The 18,219-nt window shown below is 42.4% G+C and overlaps 1 protein-coding gene across 2 annotated transcripts; it reads right to left on the bottom strand.

The window, feature by feature from the left end:
* Positions 1 to 201: 201 nt before the first annotated feature.
* LOC120042723 (actin, non-muscle 6.2) lies at positions 202 to 3,737 on the bottom strand. Of its 2 annotated transcripts, none has more exons than XM_038987523.1 (5): positions 3,612 to 3,737; positions 1,955 to 2,194; positions 1,246 to 1,684; positions 569 to 750; positions 202 to 345 (listed from the first exon to the last, which is right to left on the bottom strand). In XM_038987523.1, the coding sequence occupies exons 1-5, from the start codon at positions 3,735 to 3,737 to the stop codon at positions 202 to 204; spliced, it is 1,131 nt and encodes a 376-aa protein (XP_038843451.1). The 2 variants fall into 2 exon arrangements, with proteins under 2 accessions (XP_038843451.1, XP_038843452.1); XM_038987524.1 differs by having other exon boundaries at positions 1,955 to 2,065.
* Positions 3,738 to 18,219: the final 14,482 nt, after the last annotated feature.

The raw sequence follows: 18,219 nt of genomic DNA, 5'->3' as shown, positions 1-18,219 counted from the left end.
CAGGACACAATGTAGAACTGAAACAATATGGCTTTATCTCTACCGTTTAGGATAGGTGGAATTCACTTCTACTCATCTGATCATTTTAGAGCCACACAAATGCTTAGGGGATAGGGGCAAGGTGTTCGCTTCTGGACAGGAGAGCCATCTGAAATAACAGACTCCCTGAAAGGAGTAACACTGAGGTTAAGAGTCGAGGCGTTAGAAACATTTGCGGTGGACAATAGACGGGCCGGATTCCTCATATTCCTGCTTGGAAATCCACATCTGTTGGAAGGTGGAGAGAGAGGCCAGGATGGAGCCGCCAATCCACACAGAGTATTTACGCTCGGGAGGGGCGATGATCTGGAGATGAGACATTCATTAGGAAAACAGGGAGGTCAACTAAAGTTGTTTTAGTGCAGAATACATTAATAAATGTGATTTCTGATCATGATTTCTTATGAGAGTATTTGGGAAGCCAAAAAGAGATCAACTGAGGGAAAAAAATAATAATTTGGGCTAGTCAAGAGATGCCACACTGAATGCCCATGGGCTGAAATTCACAGAATCACACATGAATGACCACCTTAATCTTCATAGTAGGGGGTGCCAAGCTACTGATCTCCTTCTGCATTCTATCGGCGATGCCAGGGAACATGGTGGTTCCACCAGAGAGAACAGTGTTGGCATACAGGTCTTTCCTGATGTCCACATCACACTTCATGATAGAGTTGTAGGTGGTCTCGTGCACTCCAGTGCTTTCCATTCCTACAAAAGCAAGCATGTACATGTTGATGGCAGCCCTAGGAACAGAAATGAACAGGCCTACAAGTACAGCTCTTTTAATAAGGTCAGTGAACACGCAACTGGCAAGAACCTCAGAGCTCCATAGGATTGTGAAAATGGTTTGTGTAGTGGTAAATGATGTCACTAATCTGAGTAACATTGTCTAGACAAGAACATTTGTACATGTATTAAAGAGCGACTCGTGGCCAAATGGAACCTTTGTCCGCTGATTTTCAAAAATTGACCCCCCCAAAAATTGGGTGTTTAGTACCTATGAATAGTCATATCAATACATAAATGAGGGTGCATCTTGTGTGTGACCTCTACCAAGAGGAAACATTCAGCCTCCATTTTAGTAGTGGATAGAAATGTGGATTTCAGGACTAGAATTACTATAGTTGCCAACCACAGACAAATGGCTTTTAACAAGGACATTTTTAGTTGAAGTTCCTCTTTAATACGCAGAAAACATCTCACCAATGAAGGACGGCTGGAACATGGTCTCAGGGCACCGGAAGCGCTCGTTGCCGATTGTGATGACCTGTCCGTCAGGCAGCTCGTAGCTCTTCTCCAGAGAGGAACTGGCAGCAGAGGTCCTCATCTCCTGCTCAAAGTCCAGAGCCACGTAGGCCAGCTTCTCCTTGATGTCCCGCACAATCTCCCTCTCGGCCGTGGTGGTGAAGCTGTACCCACGCTCAGTCAGGATCTTCATCAGGTAGTCCGTGAGGTCGCGTCCCGCCAGGTCCAGACGCAGGATGGCGTGGGGAAGAGCGTATCCCTCGTAGATGGGCACCGTGTGGCTAACGCCATCCCCAGAATCCATCACAATTCCTGTGGTGCGACCAGATGCGTACAAAGAAAGCACGGCCTGGATACCTACATACATGGCTGGGCTGTTGAAGGTCTCAAACATGATCTGGTAGAATAATAGAAGGTGGAAATTAGGACTTTGCGAGACCCTTTATAAAAAGGGTGTTTTAAACACCTACAAATACTGCTAAGAATGTGAGGCCCACCACTAATCAATACCTACCCTCAGGCAAGGTGAACAGAGTAACCCTGATGTCTACTGCTCTACATTCTGCTAGTGGATGAGGAGTCTTCACATGTAGTAAATAAAATGCCTGGGTTTATTTACTACTGCCACAGTGTTTAATTTGTAAAAGACACTAATGCCCCCACTTACCTGGGTCATCTTCTCCCTGTTGGCTTTGGGGTTGAGTGGGGCCTCTGTGAGCAGGACAGGATGCTCTTCGGGGGCCACACGCAGCTCATTGTAGAAGGTGTGATGCCAGATCTTCTCCATGTCGTCCCAGTTGGTAACAATGCCGTGCTCAATGGGGTACTTCAGAGTCAGGATGCCCCTCTTGCTCTGGGCCTCGTCGCCCACGTAGCTGTCCTTCTGTCCCATCCCCACCATCACACCCTGGGGAAAGAGACACTACCGTTACACTTTGTCCCTGCACTTTGCATAAACTCAAGTAACGATACACTACAGAAGTTGTCGTCATCAAATGTTGGCTTGAGTTGCCTGCATGTTTCATATACACATCTCAATCAATTTCTTAACTCATGAAATCACAATCTTTAGTTTTAGGCTACCAATACATTATGCTTTTGGGGAGGGGTGTCCCTTTCTTTTTAATAAGGCATTTTCTGGCCAATATTTGTCCATTTAGTGGACCTCTTGGCCCAAGAGCACCCCCAGAAGGAAGAGCTCTGTAAAGCCTCCTCAAACTATCCCAAAGTCAAATAGAGAAAGAGAACATTACCAAAAGTGGACACATGCTCGTCAATCTCAATTCCAAAATCATGGGTATTAATATGGAGTTGGTCTCCTCCTTTGCTGCTATAATAGCCTCCCCTCTTCCGAGAAGGCTTTTCACTAGATGTTTGAATGTTGCTGTGGGGAATTGGTTCCATTCAGCCACAAGAGCATTAGTGAGGTCAGGCACTGATGTTGAGCAAATAGGCCTGACTCGCAGTGTGTTCCATTTCATCACAAAAGTGTTCGATGGTAGAGATCCGGGCTCTGTGCAGGCCAGTCAAGTTCTTCCATACGATCCACAGACCATTTCTGTATGGACCTTGCTTTGTGCACAGGAGTATTGACATGCTGAAACAGGAAATGGTCTTCACCCAAACTGTTGCCACAAAGACAGGAGCACAGAATCATCCAGAATGTCATTGTATGCTGTAACGTTAAGATTTCCCATTATTGAAATTAAGTGGCCTAGCCTGAACCATGAATAACAGCCCCAGACCATTATTCCTCCACCAAACTTTAGTTGACACTACGCAGTCAGGCAGGTAGCGGTCTCCTGGCATCCGCCAAACCCAGAGTCATCTGTCGGACTGCAAGATGGTGAAGCGTGAGTCAGCACTCAAGAGAACGTGTTGCCACTGTGCCAGAGTCCAATGGCGGTGAGCTTTACACCACTCCAGCCAACGCTTGGCATTGCACATAGTGATCTTAGGCTTGTGTGCAACTGCTTGGCCACAGAAACTCATTTAATTAAGCTCCCAACGAACAGTTCTTGTGCTTATGTTGCTTCCAGGGGCAGTTTGAAACATGGTAGGGAGTGTTGCAACCGAGGTCAGACAATTTTTACATGCTTCAGCAGTCCCATTCTGTCAGCTTGTGTGGCCTATCAGTTCACAGCTGAGCCATTGTTGCTCCTAGATGTTTCCACTTCATAATACCAGCACTTACAGTTGACAAGGGCAGCTCTAGTAGGGCAGAAATTCAACAAACTGACTTGTTGGAAAGGTGGCATTCTAGGACAAACTATATAGCCTATATTAAGTGAATCCGATATCCAAGAGCCCAGTATGGTTCCAACCTGATGTCTGGGTCTTCCAACAATGGAGGGGAAGACAGCACGGGGAGCATCGTCTCCTGCAAAACCAGCCTTGCACATGCCTGAACCATTGTCAACCACCAGTGCAGCAATATCGTCTTCAGCCATTCTGTAAAAAACAAACGAGGATGAATGAATCAAGGCCTAAATAGCAAGAACAAAGCCATACCATTGCCTGGTGCAGGGTATATCGTCAATACAGACCACCAATTACTACAGTATAAATGTGACAAATTAGAAGTCCTCATTAGTAAGTGTAGACATAGGACCATAGTCAACTGTAATTCGTAACAATTATTTAAAATGTTTAACTAGTGACTTAAAGAGCGATAGTCTACTAGCAGAACTTGTAAAGACAGTGGAATTGAACCAAATACAATCATTTGGAACAAAGCGAACACTTCCAATCAGTCATTTATTTTCTCTCAATATACGGTTCCGATCCCAACAGCTCAAACACGTATTCACAGACAAATCCAAGCAAAGCTGTATTTCAAATCAAGTGATTTTAACCATAGCTAGAACACAAACACATTTAGCGATACAACTCGACATTTCAGATTGGCTTTCCCAAACGTCGGGACAGTGGCGTTTGCTTACCTGTCAGTTAGGATGCTTTCTCTTCAAGAATCCGGGAATGATTATATTTTCCACAGTTCAGCAGGAGACTATATACCCCCTTTTCTCCCCAACCGTGCATCATCCTCCGCCTTCGCGTTCACCTGCTCACACCAAATATGGGCATTGTTTTCAAAAAAAGACACCGGATTGGATTGGGAGATGTTTTACGGTGGAAGTGACTGACCGTTGTCATTCACAGGGTCGACGACATTAAAGAGACTGGATGGATTGGAAGGAAACAGGTGCATGTTGGGTTAGCCTACAGGTTTTGGGTCATTTAAATTCAGTAGAATTTGGAAATGTAAGAGACGTCGTTGAATGTGTTAGCAGGCTAACCCACTATCAAGGGAATCCACATTGTGGAAAAGACAATGGGAAAAGAGGTCTGGGGCGCTCATATTGTAGTAAGACAAAAGTAGCCGATAGGGCGCGATCAAATATAATACCTCTATGTGCGCGATCCAATCGTAATTTATGAACATGGCTTGATTATGTTTTGTTTAGTTAAATAAATGTTTGCCAACTATTATTTTGAAAGATCAGCTGCGTGTCATGCATTGCATTGTATTGCATCAGATCTGCCCACCCTGGACCAGTGTTGCATCGAAAGTTTGACGAGAGATAGGCATAGGTGGGCTATGCTGCCCTTCATAGTCGATACATTAATCAAATACATATTAGACCATGTCAAATACGTGACCTGTGCTTAGTTATTCAGTACTTTACAATGCAACCTCAAAGCACCTAGTATACACAGGCAGCCTAATTCTGATCTGATTGGTCAAAATACCAATAATTGGGCAAAATATCAGAATTTGGCTGCCTTTGGGTTTAAAATCTGGTATAATTGCTCCCGTAATACAGGCTAGCAGAAGGCAATTCTTGTAAAAAAAACAACTCAATGTGTGAGAGGCCTGTACTTGTCTGTGGGGCTATAATTGGCTATCAGGCAGTAGTGGTGTGGGTAAAATCACTGGGGAAGCCAAACCTATGTGTTGTGATAATTGCGCTGTTTGCTCTATAACATGTTAGTTCATATGCCTTGCGACCGTGATGTATAGGCCTAATACCCTGACTACCCCGATCGTGTCGCATGCGCGAGCGTTGCAAAATAAATTTAGAAATCTATGTTATTCAATTATTGCACACACACACTGCTCGCAAGCGTCAACGAGCGTCCTCGTTGCCAAGGGCTAAAATAGAAGTAATTCCTATTTCTGACGCAGATAGCGCTGCAAGTCCTGCCTCTCCCATCTCCTCATTGGTTTATAGAAGCAGGTACCCACGTGCCATCTCCTCATTGGTTATACCCACATGGGTGATTGAAAGACGAACTGTGTTGCTGGTTGTCATGGTAATACTATGAAAGTTTAGATGCCAATCACCATATACATTCAACGATGAAAAAGCCTGGAAGGAGGAGAGATGACTAGAAACGATTCGGTTGACTGTTTTTATGTGTGGATTAATTGTCGGAGTAGAGGACCTTGTGCATTTCAGGTAAAATAACAACCTAATGTTTATATCCCAGGACAAATTAGCTAGCAACAACAAGCTAGCTAAATAGGACAAATTAGCTGGCAAGTGCAAGCTAACTAGCTAAATTGCCATACATGTTTAATGTTTTTCGACCTGTCCCCAAATTAATGTCATTGGTTCAGAGTTTGTTTTGATATTTTAACCTGCGTGTCGTGATCGCGTTTGGTGTAGGGGGACAAAATACATTTATGCACAATGTCACACGATGGCGCACACGCGCAGCCGGTTTGGGTTCCGTGTAAGGTCGAGGCAATAAGAAGACACAGTGGCTGAATAAATTCAACAACACCTTTGTTTCATCACAAAACCGGAGAGCAACTTCTGTCCGGTGAAGTCCACAAAGCATATTTCATATAACAAACAGTTACATGATCTACAGCATGGTCAAGCAAGTTAATGTTTCCGACATTTTCGGACTACTAAACAACTGTTGATTTAGATTTAGAACCACAGAGACAGAGAGAGAAAGAGAGAGAGAGAGAGAGAGAGAGAGAGAGAGAGAGTGTGTGTGTGTGTGTGTGTGTGTGTGTGTGTGTGTGTGCATTTGTGCAAGTAGAAAAAAACATGTTGACGAAACAGTCTATGACTCTGTCATACAGTACACACTTTTAGTTTTTGTTTTCCTAGACTACCTGGCTAAAATGTTTGCTCGCAAGCCTAACTTCCTTTCATGGGCAACGATGTGCCGCTAGTTAACATTAGCCCACTACAGTACATTAGCTACATATTGAACTTCCATCCTCTCAGGCCAGGGGCACAATATATGAATTAATGGTTGGATCAAAATCACTGTTATAATCATTGGCCAGTAAGGAGAAATAAGTAAAACCACAAGTCCAAATCCCTATCTCCATCCATGGGTAATTTAGGAAAGGGCCAATTTTAGCTAGTTAGCTAACAAACGGAGGACAACAGCACAACAAGATACAATTCATGTTTCTGTCAATTATGTTTTGCTTTTGATGTGAAATCCAAACTGGCTTCCCTTTACACTTTTTTTGGGTGTGTCAGGACCATTCACAGTTTAGCTCGCTCAGTTTAGCTCTACGCTGATTGGCTATTATTTTATTTTAAAAGTTATCAAGGGAGGCCAAATGCTCGCTGGCTTCCCTTGCATTCAATGCTACGGGCGGCAATAATGTTGACTAGACAGCATCAGATAGATGGCAGCTGTTTCGCTCGCTCGGATGCTTTCTCCGGTGAGATTCGTTCAGCCTCTTGCGAACTGAAGGACACTTATGTATTTTTTTATTGGTCAATGTTTTGGGAAAGCCTGATTTCTCTTGCCATCCATAAATACACACCACTGCTAACAGGGGTAGTAAACTGCTCAACCTGCTTAGAATTCTAAACTCGTACAAACTAACTTCGCTATAGGCCTACAAATAAACTAGTTATTTACCAGTGAAATTGTATTTAATTGTATTGAACCTTTATATAAGCAGGGAGTCATGCTGAGACCATGTTGAGCCCTGCATGAACACATCAATCAACAACAATTACACTATACACACTAATTACACAATACATGAAAAGCAAACACAAAACAGGAAAAGCAAAACACAATCATATGAAACAAACACATTGTTCAGTAAAAAGGCCCTCTAACATCCACCTGAATTGCCTTAGAGGCACCAACTCAACTTTCAGGACTTTTGGAGGTCATTCCACATGCGCAAAAAAACTAAAAGCAGATTTACCTAACAAAGAGATGGAAGGGATCTCTTGGGTTAGCCATCCATGACTCCGGATCTAGTAACTTATACGTCTGAAGGTTAACAGTGAGGTCAGGTATGGTGTAAGTTTATGCAAGAGGGTCAGTAACTGGAATAAATGATTTGTTTTCTGCTATTTAACAAAATAAAGGACCTGTTCCTATAGAAGAAGCCTATTTTAATTCTTAATTTCTTAACTAACTCATCAACATGCTTTTTGAAACATAGCTTTTCGTCAATTCAGATTCCCAGATATTTATACTCGGGGACACGATCAACGAGGGCACCATCCAAAGCACATATGCATAAATGATCAGATACATATTTCTTTTTAATGAATTGAAACCAAACTTTTTGCAGCATAAATGTATCTTCTGCACCATTTCCTCTGCTGGATGTTCCTCATTATAATCCCTCAACAAATGTGAACATGCCATTCCTACTTGCTATGCTCTGATGAAAGAATGCTTTATGGTTCATTGCTATTGAGCAAATGGATGGATCACTGATATCTGAAACCATTTCCTTATATTAATTATAAACTGGGTGGTTCCAGCCCTGAATGATGATTGGCTGACAGCCATGGTATATCATACCGTATACCACGGGTATGACAAAACATGTATTTTTACTCCTCTAATCACGTTGGTATAGTTATAATAGCAGTAAGGCACCTCAGAGGTTTGTGATATACTGTATGGCCAATATACCGCGGCTAAGAGCTGTGTCCTGGTACTCCGCATTGTTAGCCGTGGTACAGTATATTGGTCATATACCACACCTCGTCAGGCCTTATTGCTTAATTAGAATAAATAAAACATAGGTGTACATAGCCCACAGGAGCTGTGTAGTAGAAACAGGAGATATTTATTCTGGTGCAATTAACATATAACCTTTAACCTAAGAGGAAGAAGCGGAAACTCTTTATCCAAGGGGTTATTTGTCACATAAATGGAATGTTTTTGTGACAGAAGAAGCCGTTTAGTAGTAAAGAGGATTAATGTCTGTGTACGTACTCTAATGGTCTTGCTGGAGACACTTTTACAGTTATAGTCAGTCTGTCTTCAGAAAAAATAGATCTATAGATCTGTGTCATATCTATGCAACAATTGAGGTTTCCCATTTTAACTTCCTTTTCTAAAATGCAGATATTTTCCTGTGTATGACCACTAAGGGGCAATGCAGTTCAATCTACCGCAGACCTGGCTACCTACCAGATGGTCGTCACTGTAGTTACCACAGCCACAAAGTCATAAACCACACCTATTTCTATAATTTTTTACGATAGACAATGTTGACTTTGTGGCTGTGCTATCTAGTGGAAACCCTACCAGACAGCGCTCATCTTACTGCTGTCCCCCACCCACTCAGCAACGATGGTAGTTAATGCCATTTTAGGTTTTCTGCTGTGTGCCTCTCCTCCATGTTCTGTGGTCAGTAGTAGCCTACTTGGGACTTCATTTCCCAAGTGCTCATCAATGTGATGGGTTGCTGCAGTGATGTATTACAGCATGTTCATAGACATCCAACAATCTGTTGCGCCACATATGGTGTTTGAGAGCTGGCGCGTTGTAGGCCTACATGCAGAGCAATCATTGTACAATTTCTCCATCCCGGCCGTCACGGTTTTGGCATCTAGTCTGGTTTGTATTGCCTTACAGGACTTCGCTGCTGTCGCTTCCCTATCTCACTCTCTGACATTTTTTAAACTGTTAACGAGGATGACGTGCTGGGCGCTATAAAAAAGTCATTTTAAAGATGCATATCTCCTACTAACATATCTCCTGCTAACATATCTCCTACTAACATATCTCCTGCTAACATATCTCCTACTAACATATCTCCTACTAACATATCTCCTACTAACATATATCCTACTAACATATCTCCTACTAACACATCTCCTACTAACATATCTCCTACTAACATATCTCCTACTAACATACCTCCTACTAACATATCTCCTACTAACATACAGTCTATTCAGAAAGTATTCAGACCCTTTGACTTTTTCCACATTTTGTTAGGTTTCAGCCTTATTCTAAAATTGATTAAATCGTTTACCCCCCCCCATCAATCTATACATAATACCCCATAATGACAAATCAAAAACGGAAATATCACAGTTATATAAGTATTTAAACCCTTTACTAAGTTCTTTGTTGAAGCACCTTTGGCAGCGATTACAGCCTTGAGTCTTGTTAGGTATGACGCTACAATATTGGCACACCTGTATTTGGGGAGTTTCTCCCATTGTTCTCTGCAGATCCTCTCAAGAGAGACATTTGATTGGGTTCAAGTCCGGGCTCTGGCTGGGCGACTCAAGAACATTCAGAGACTTGTCCTGAAGCCACTCCTGCTTTGTCTTGGCTGTGTGCTTAGGGTTGTTGTCCTGTTGGAAGGTGAACCTTCATCCCAGTCTGAGGTCCTGAGCACTCTGGAGTAGGTTTTCATCAAGGATCTCTCTGTACTTTGCTCCATTCATCTTTCCCTCGATCCTGCCTAGTCTCCCAGTCCCTGCCACTGAAAAAAATCCCCACAGCATGATGCTGCAAGCACCATGCTTCACCGTACGGATGGTGCCAGGTTTGCACCAGATGTGACGTTTGGCATTCAGGCCAAATCAATCAATCAATCAATCAAGTTTATTTTATATAGCCCTTCGTACATCAGCTAATATCTCGAAGTGCTGTACAGAAACCCAGCCTAAAACCCCAAACAGCTAGCAATGCAGGTGTAGAAGCACGGTGGCTAGGAAAAACTCCCTAGAAAGGCCAAAGAGTTCAATCTGGGTTTCACCAGACCAGAGAATGTTGTTTCTCATTGTCTGAGAGTCCTTTAGGTGCCTTTTGACAAACTCCAAGAGGGCTGTCATGTACCTTTTACTGAGGAGTGCCTTCTGTCTGGCCACTATCATAACGGCCTGATTCTCCCATCTCCACAGAGGAACTCTGGAGCTTTCTCAGAGTGACCATCGAGTTCTTGGTCACGTCCCTGACCAAGGCCCTTCTCCCCCGATTGCTCAGTTTGGCTGGGCGGCCAGCTCTAGAAAGAGTCTTGGTGGTTCCAAACTTCTTCCATTTAAGAATGATGGAGGCCACTGTGTTCTTGGGGACCTTCAATGCTGCAGAAATGTCTTGGTACCCTTCTCCAGATCTGTGCCTTGACACAATCCTGTCTCTGAGCTCTATGGACAATTCCTTCAACCTCATTGCTTGGTTTTTGCTCTGACATGCAATGTCAACTGTGGGACCTTATATAGACAGATGTGTGCCTTTCCAAATCATGTCCAATCAATTGAATTTACCACAGGTGAACTACAATCAAGTTGTAGAAACATCAAGGATGATCAATGGAAACAGGATGCACCTGAGCTCAATTTCGAGTCTCATAGCAAAGGGTCTGAATAGTTATGTAAATAAGGTTTTTCTGTTTATAACTTTTTATACATTTGCAAACATTTCTGAAAACCTATTTTCTCTTTGTCATTATGGGGTATTGTGTGTAGATTGATGAGGAAAACGATTAATTTAATCAATTTTAGAATAAAGCTGTAACATAGCAAAATGGGGAAAAAGTCAAGGGGTCTGAATATTTTCCAAACGCACTGTATGCACATGAGTAGATACTGAGTGTGACTGTGTGAGAGCAAAGTCTTGACTAAATAACCACTCACTATAATTTGTACATCAGTCAGTCAGTCACAAGTTACCCCATTTTTATCCTCCCGAACATGGCCATTATCTGCGGTGCTGTTCATGGCACTGTCGTTTTGCTGAGGCTACCCGGAGACCAAAGAGAAAGCGAGACACCGCACTTGTTTTTTACTGGTTCAATGAATGTAAGTCAATGAAGTACTTACTATAAGTAGACCAGACCCAGCTGCTATTGCATTGGTGTCTATAGGAGACACACCCAGTTAAATAGACCGGAACATACTTTTTTCCTCACTGGTAAATGGCCTGAATGAACCATCTTCATTTATCCATCATCTTTGGTCTACCTTTATGTTGTTTATCTACCTCCTGAAAGCTAGTATAGAAAACATTTCCCACCTTTAATATCCAGTCCTACAGGGGTCTCTCATCATTATGAGACATTCAGTCCCTCAGGGGTCACTCATCATTATGAGACATTCAGTCCTTCAGGGGTCACTCATCATTATGAGACATTCAGTCCTTCAGGGGTCACTCATCATTATGAGACATTCAGTCCCTCAGGGGTCACTCATCATTATGAGACATTCAGTCCTTCAGGGGTCACTCATCATTATGAGACATTCAGTCCTTCAGGGGTCACTCATCATTATGAGACATTCAGTCCTTCAGGGGTCACTCATCATTATGAGACATTCAGTCCTACAGCGGTCAGTCATCATTATGAGACATTCAGTCCTTCAGGGGTCAGTCATCATTATGAGACATTCAGTCCTTCAGGTGTCACTCATCATTATGAGACATTCAGTCCTACAGGGGTCTCTCATCATTATGAGACATTCAGTCCTACAGGGGTCTCTCATCATTATGAGACATTCAGTCCTTCAGGGGTCACTCATCATTATGAGACATTCAGTCCTACAGGGGTCTCTCATCATTATGAGACATTCAGTCCTACAGGGGTCACTCATCATTATGAGACATTCAGTCCTACAGGGGTCAGTCATCATTATGAGACATTCAGTCCCTCAGGGGTCACTCATCATTATGAGACATTCAGTCCTACATGGGTCAGTCATCATTATGAGACATTCAGTCCCTCAGGGGTCACTCATCATTATGAGACATTCAGTCCTACAGGGGTCAGTCATCATTATGAGACATTCAGTCCTACAGGGGTCAGTCATCATTATGAGACATTCAGTCCTACAGGGGTCAGTCATCATTATGAGACATTCAGTCCTACAGGGGTCAGTCATCATTATGAGACATTCAGTCCTTCAGGGGTCAGTCATCATTATGAGACATTCAGTCCTACAGGGGTCTCTCATCATTATGAGACATTCAGTCCTTCAGGGGTCACTAATCATTATGAGACATTCAGTCCTTCAGGGGTCACTAATCATTATGAGACATTCAGTCCTACATGGGTCACTACTCATTATGAGACATTCAGTCCTACATGGGTCACTAATCATTATGAGACATTCAGGGGTTACTTTTTAATGGTACGTTTACAAACATATATTATGATAAATATAATTGAAACTTGTGTCTCATTATGGTAATTGGTGAAATAAATATAGCCAGTTTTAATTGTAAAAATAATAATAAGCAGAGAATAAGAAAAGACAATCACTATTTACCTGGCTAAAAGAGAAGGAATATAATATCTATTGTTTACAGGAAACACATTCAACAATTTTAGATGAAGTTTTGTGGAAAATGGACTGGGGGGGCAAAATATATTTCTCCCATGGGCAAAGAAATTCAAAAGGGGTGATGATAATTAACAGTCATTTTGATCCAAATGTGCAAATTGTCCAAACAGATCCGCAAGGTATATGAATGATTTTAAATATGTTATTGGACCATAAACAGATATGGCTTATTAACCTATACGGTCCGAATAATGATGATCCAAACCTCTTTGAAAATATATATAAGAATGTATCAACTCTACAAGCAACACTAGACTATTATTATGGTGGGAGATTTTAATACAGGTTTAAATACCTCTCCGGACTGTAAAGGAAATCACACTACAAACTATCACACTCAGGCACTTAAGGAAATCATGAATGTCATGCATATATTGGAATTAGTGGATATATGGAGGCTTAAAATACCCTGACCTAGTGAGATATACATGGCGGAGGCTTATTCAAGCTAGTCGTCTTGATTACTTTCTTATGTCATTCTCTCTGGCACCAAAAGTTAAAAAGTGTTGATAGGGGACAGAATGCGGTCGGACCATCACATAATTGGCATATATATTACTCTTACAGAATTTACAATTTAATCAGAGCCTACTGGATGATAACTTGTTTTTAACTAGGACAGAAGAATTTATAACGGACTTTTTCCGACATAACATAGGTACAGCAGATTCCCTTATTGTATGAGACCCTTTCAAATGTGCCTTTAGAGTCCATGCAATTCAGTACAATTTAGGTCAATAGAGTCAAAAGTGGTATATATAAAGATCCAGTCCATTTCAAAAATTGGAGGCCTCTTACACTTCAGTGTTGTGATGCAAAAATTGTAGCTAAATGCTGGGCTCATAGAATTAAAAAGGTTTTGTCAGATATTATTCATCCTAATCAGACAGGTTTTTTACGTGGATGATACATTGGAGATAATTAAGACAAGTACTGGAAACAATAGAATACTATGAAATATCAGGGACACCAGGCCTGGTTTTCATAGCTGACTTTGAAAAGGCTTTTGATAAAGTACGACTGGAGTTTATATATAAATGCCTGGAATATTTCAATTTTGGAGGATCTCTTATGAAATGGGTTAAAATTATGTATCGTAACCCTAGGTGTAAATAGTAAATAATAGCTACATCTCAGAAAGCTTTAAACTGTCGAGGAGTAAAACAAGATTGTCCACTATCGGCATATCTATTTATTATTGCAATTGAAATGTTAGCTGTTAAAGTTTGATCCAACAATAATATTAAGGGATTAGAAATCCGTGGCTTAAAAACAAAGGTGTCATTGTACGCTGATGATTCATGTTTTCTTTTAAAACCACAATTTGGATCCCTCCACTCTTTATAATCATATCACAGTTGACCTATTTTCTTATAATTTTGCCTAGCGACCTGCTTCTGAACTTATTTAAACAAAATAGATGATATTTTATTTGGAATGGCAAGCCAGACAAAATTAAAAGGGCCTATTTATATAATTAGGACGGCAGGTTGCCTAGTGGTTAGAGTGTTGGACTAGTAACCGAAAGGTTGCAAGATCGAATCTCTGAGTTGACAAGGTAAAAATCTGTCGTTCTGTCCCTGAACAAGGCAGTTAACCCACTGTTCCCAGGCTGTCATTGAAAATAAGAAATTGTTCTTAACTGACTTGCCTAGTTAAATAAAGGGGAAAAAATTAAAGCATTAGACCGCTCACTAAAGGCATCAGTCAAACAAAAGTTATACTTAAATCTAAAATGGTTCCTTCTAGGCAGAGTTCATCTGTCCAGTGTCTATGTTCTTTTGCCCATCGTAATCTTTTATTTTTCTTGGCCAGTCTGAGATATGGCTTTTTCTTTGCAACTCTGCCTAGAAGGCCAGCATCCCGGTGTCGCCTCTTCACTGTTGACGTTGAGCATGGTGTTTTACGGGTACTATTTAAATTAAGCTGCCAGTTGAGGACTTATGAGGCGTCTGTTTCTCAAACTAGACACTCTAATGTACTTGTCCTCTTGCTCAGTTGTGCAACGGGGCCTCCCACTCCTCTTTCTATTATGGTTAGAGCCAGCGCTGTTCTGTGAAGGGAGTAGTACACAGCATTGTACGAGATCTTCCGTTTCTTGGAAATTTCTCGCATGGAATAGCCTTCATTTCTCAGAACAAAAATAGACTGCCGAGTTTCATAAGAAAGGTATTTGTTCCAGATGCGCCAGATACTCAACTAGTCTACAGAAGGCCAGTTTTATTGCTTCTTTAATCAGAACAACAGTTTTCAGCTGTGCTAACATAATTGCAAAAGGGTTTTCTAATGATCAATTAGTCTTTTAAAATGATAAACTTGGAATAGCTAACACAACGTGCCATTGGAACACAGGAGTGATGGTTGCTGATAATGGGCCTATGTAGATATTCCATTAAAAATCAGCCGTTTCCAGCTACAATAGTAATTTACAACATGAAATAATATCTACACAGAAACAAAAACATTTGTTTTCCTTCAAGCAAAGTCCTTTGCTCTAATGATCAATTATCCTTTTAAAATGATAAACTTGGATTAGCTAACACAACGTGCCATTAGAACACAGGAGTGATGGTTGCTGATAATGGGCCTCTGTACACCTATGTAGATATTCCATAAAAAATCAGCCGTTTCCAGCTACAATAGTCGTTTACAACATTAACAATATCTACACTGTATCAAATTGATGTTATTTTAATGGACAAAACAAACAAGGACATTTCTAAGTGACCCCAAACTTTTGAACGGTAGTGTATCTCAGAATTGTGTATTATTTACCTGATACAGTCTTTTTTGCTCATCTTTATAAAGGGTGCCAATCATTTGACAGACACAGCATTTCATGTTTCCACCACTTCTTTGAATAAGACACTCGTTATGGCACCGGAAACCTTAGTAAATAAGATTGATAATGCTCTTAGGTAGATGCATCATAATGTGTGCCCTGGAGAAGGTCACAGGTCATGATTGTCCTGTGTGCCCTGGAGAAGGTCACATGTCATGTCTCTGTCTTCTGGGTTTCTGGTTAGGCATCAGACTGTCAGGGGAGAGTGGTAGTGGGTTAGTAGCAGACTGTCAGGGGAGAGTGGTCTGAGGTTAGCAGTAGACTGTCAGGGGAGAGTGGTCTGAGGTTAGCAGTAGACTGTCAGGGGAGAGTGGTAGTGGGTTAGTAGCAGACTGTCAGGGGAGAGTGGTCTGAGGTTAGCAGCAGACTGTCAGGGGAGAGTGGTCTGAGGTTAGCAGCAGACTGTCAGGGGAGAGTGGTCTGAGGTTAGCAGCAGACTGTCATGGGAGAGTGGTCTGAGGTTAGCAGCAGACTGTCAGGGGAGAGTGGTCTGAGGTTAGCAGCAGACTGTCAGGGGAGAGTGGTCTGAGGTTAGCAGCAGACTGTCAGGGGAGAGTGGTCTGAGGTTAGCAGTAGACTGTCAGGGGAGAGTGGTCTGAGGTTAGCAGCAGACTGTCAGGGGAGAGTGGTCTGAGGTTAGCAGTAGACTGTCAGGGGAGAGTGGTCTGAGGTTAGCAGTAGACTGTCAGGGGAGAGTGGTCTGAGGTTAGCAGTAGACTGTCAGGGGAGAGTGGTCTGAGGTTAGTAGCAGACTGTCAGGGGAGAGTGGTCTGAGGTTAGCAGTAGACTGTCAGGGGAGAGTGGTCTGAGGTTAGCAGTAGACTGTCAGGGGAGAGTGGTCTGAGGTTAGCAGTAGACTGTCAGGGGAGAGTGGTCTGAGGTTAGCAGTAGACTGTCAGGGGAGAGTGGTCTGAGGTTAGCAGTAGACTGTCAGGGGAGAGTGGTCTGAGGTTAGCAGTAGACTGTCAGGGGAGAGTGGTCTGAGGTTAGCAGTAGACTGTCAGGGGAGAGTGGTCTGAGGTTAGCAGTAGACTGTCAGGGGAGAGTGGTCTGAGGTTAGCAGTAGACTGTCAGGGGAGAGTGGTCTGAGGTTAGCAGTAGACTGTCAGGGGAGAGTGGTCTGAGGTTAGCAGTAGACTGTCAGGGGAGAGTGGTCTGAGGTTAGTAGTAGACTGTCAGGGGAGAGTGGTCTGAGGTTAGCAGTAGACTGTCAGGGGAGAGTGGTCTGAGGTTAGCAGTAGACTGTCAGGGGAGAGTGGTCTGAGGTTAGCAGTAGACTGTCAGGGGAGAGTGGTAGTGGGTTAGTAGCAGACTGTCAGGGGAGAGTGGTCTGAGGTTAGCAGTAGACTGTCAGGGGAGAGTGGTCTGAGGTTAGTAGTAGACTGTCAGGGGAGAGTGGTCTGAGGTTAGCAGTAGACTGTCAGGGGAGAGTGGTCTGAGGTTAGCAGTAGACTGTCAGGGGAGAGTGGTCTGAGGTTAGCAGTAGACTGTCAGGGGAGAGTGGTAGTGGGTTAGTAGCAGACTGTCAGGGGAGAGTGGTCTGAGGTTAGCAGTAGACTGTCAGGGGAGAGTGGTCTGAGGTTAGTAGCAGACTGTCAGGGGAGAGTGGCCTGAGGTTAGTAGCCAGTGTTAAACTAAATAAAGGATAATTATATATTATCAAGTGGCTGTTTGATGGAAACAGATCAATATATCATTCATAGTAAATAGTATTTGAAGTGAAAGTGCTGAATGGTTCCTAGTGTTAAAGGCACTAATGACAGATGAACTTGTTTAATGTTTTCCACATGGCATTCTTCAGTCAGCCCAGGTCTCTCAGTTCAGGACTTTCAATCTTGTTCTCTTGAATCTCCTGCAGTAGTTTATGGGTGTTAGACCAAACAATGTTCTGCTTTGGTCAATAAATGACTCACACTCTTGAACCTGATAAATTACGGAACTGTATTGTACATTCAAGTTAATCAATCAAGTCAACTCAAGGCATAGTATGACTCAAGGCACACTCTCCCAGTTCATTTAAACAAAAGGAAGAAAGGAAAGAAGTGAAAGAGGGCTTTGTGGACATATTCAAATCCCCTCCTGTTAGCATTGTGTGTACACAAGAGAAAGCTGATTTGAATTAGGGAAATCTAGCGATTCAAATGGTGACTATTGTACAATACATTGTCCCTGTAAAACCCAATCTATCAGATAAAAACCTGTTTGAGCAGGGAAAAGGAAAGAGATGAGAATCTGAAGAGAGAGAGGGAGACGAAGAGCACCTTTACTCGACTGGACGTTTTCCAATTAGGCTGTGGCTCACCAGGAGATCAGTGCTGGGGTAATCCCCATGCTGGATGTGTTTCCAGTATATATGTGCCTAACTATGTGATGGAGAGCCAGCCTGAAGAGATTCAAGGCTGAGAAATGAGAGTGTCATTGTGAGTGATAGAGAGAGTGTGAAATAAAAAAGGTGGGAGATGAGACGAAACAGCGTGAGATAAAGTGTATTTGTAA

This window comes from Salvelinus namaycush, unplaced genomic scaffold, assembly GCF_016432855.1.
Source record: "Salvelinus namaycush isolate Seneca unplaced genomic scaffold, SaNama_1.0 Scaffold759, whole genome shotgun sequence".
Classification (NCBI taxonomy): Eukaryota; Metazoa; Chordata; class Actinopteri; order Salmoniformes; family Salmonidae; genus Salvelinus; species Salvelinus namaycush.
Note: the sequence above shows the minus strand (reverse complement) of the source record. Positions and strands in the feature narration are given on the sequence as shown.

Bases quoted from the DNA above. Each gene is read 5' to 3' on its own strand.
- LOC120042723 (XM_038987523.1), bottom strand. From the start codon at position 3,737: ATGGCTGAAGACGATATTGCTGCACTGGTGGTTGACAATGGTTCAGGC. The intron at 2,195-3,611 runs GTTGGAACCATA...CTCTTTCCCCAG, and splicing joins TTGGAAGACCCAGACATCAG to GGTGTGATGGTGGGGATGGG. The intron at 751-1,245 runs GTGAGATGTTTT...TTGCTTTTGTAG, and splicing joins GTTCCAGCCGTCCTTCATTG to GAATGGAAAGCACTGGAGTG.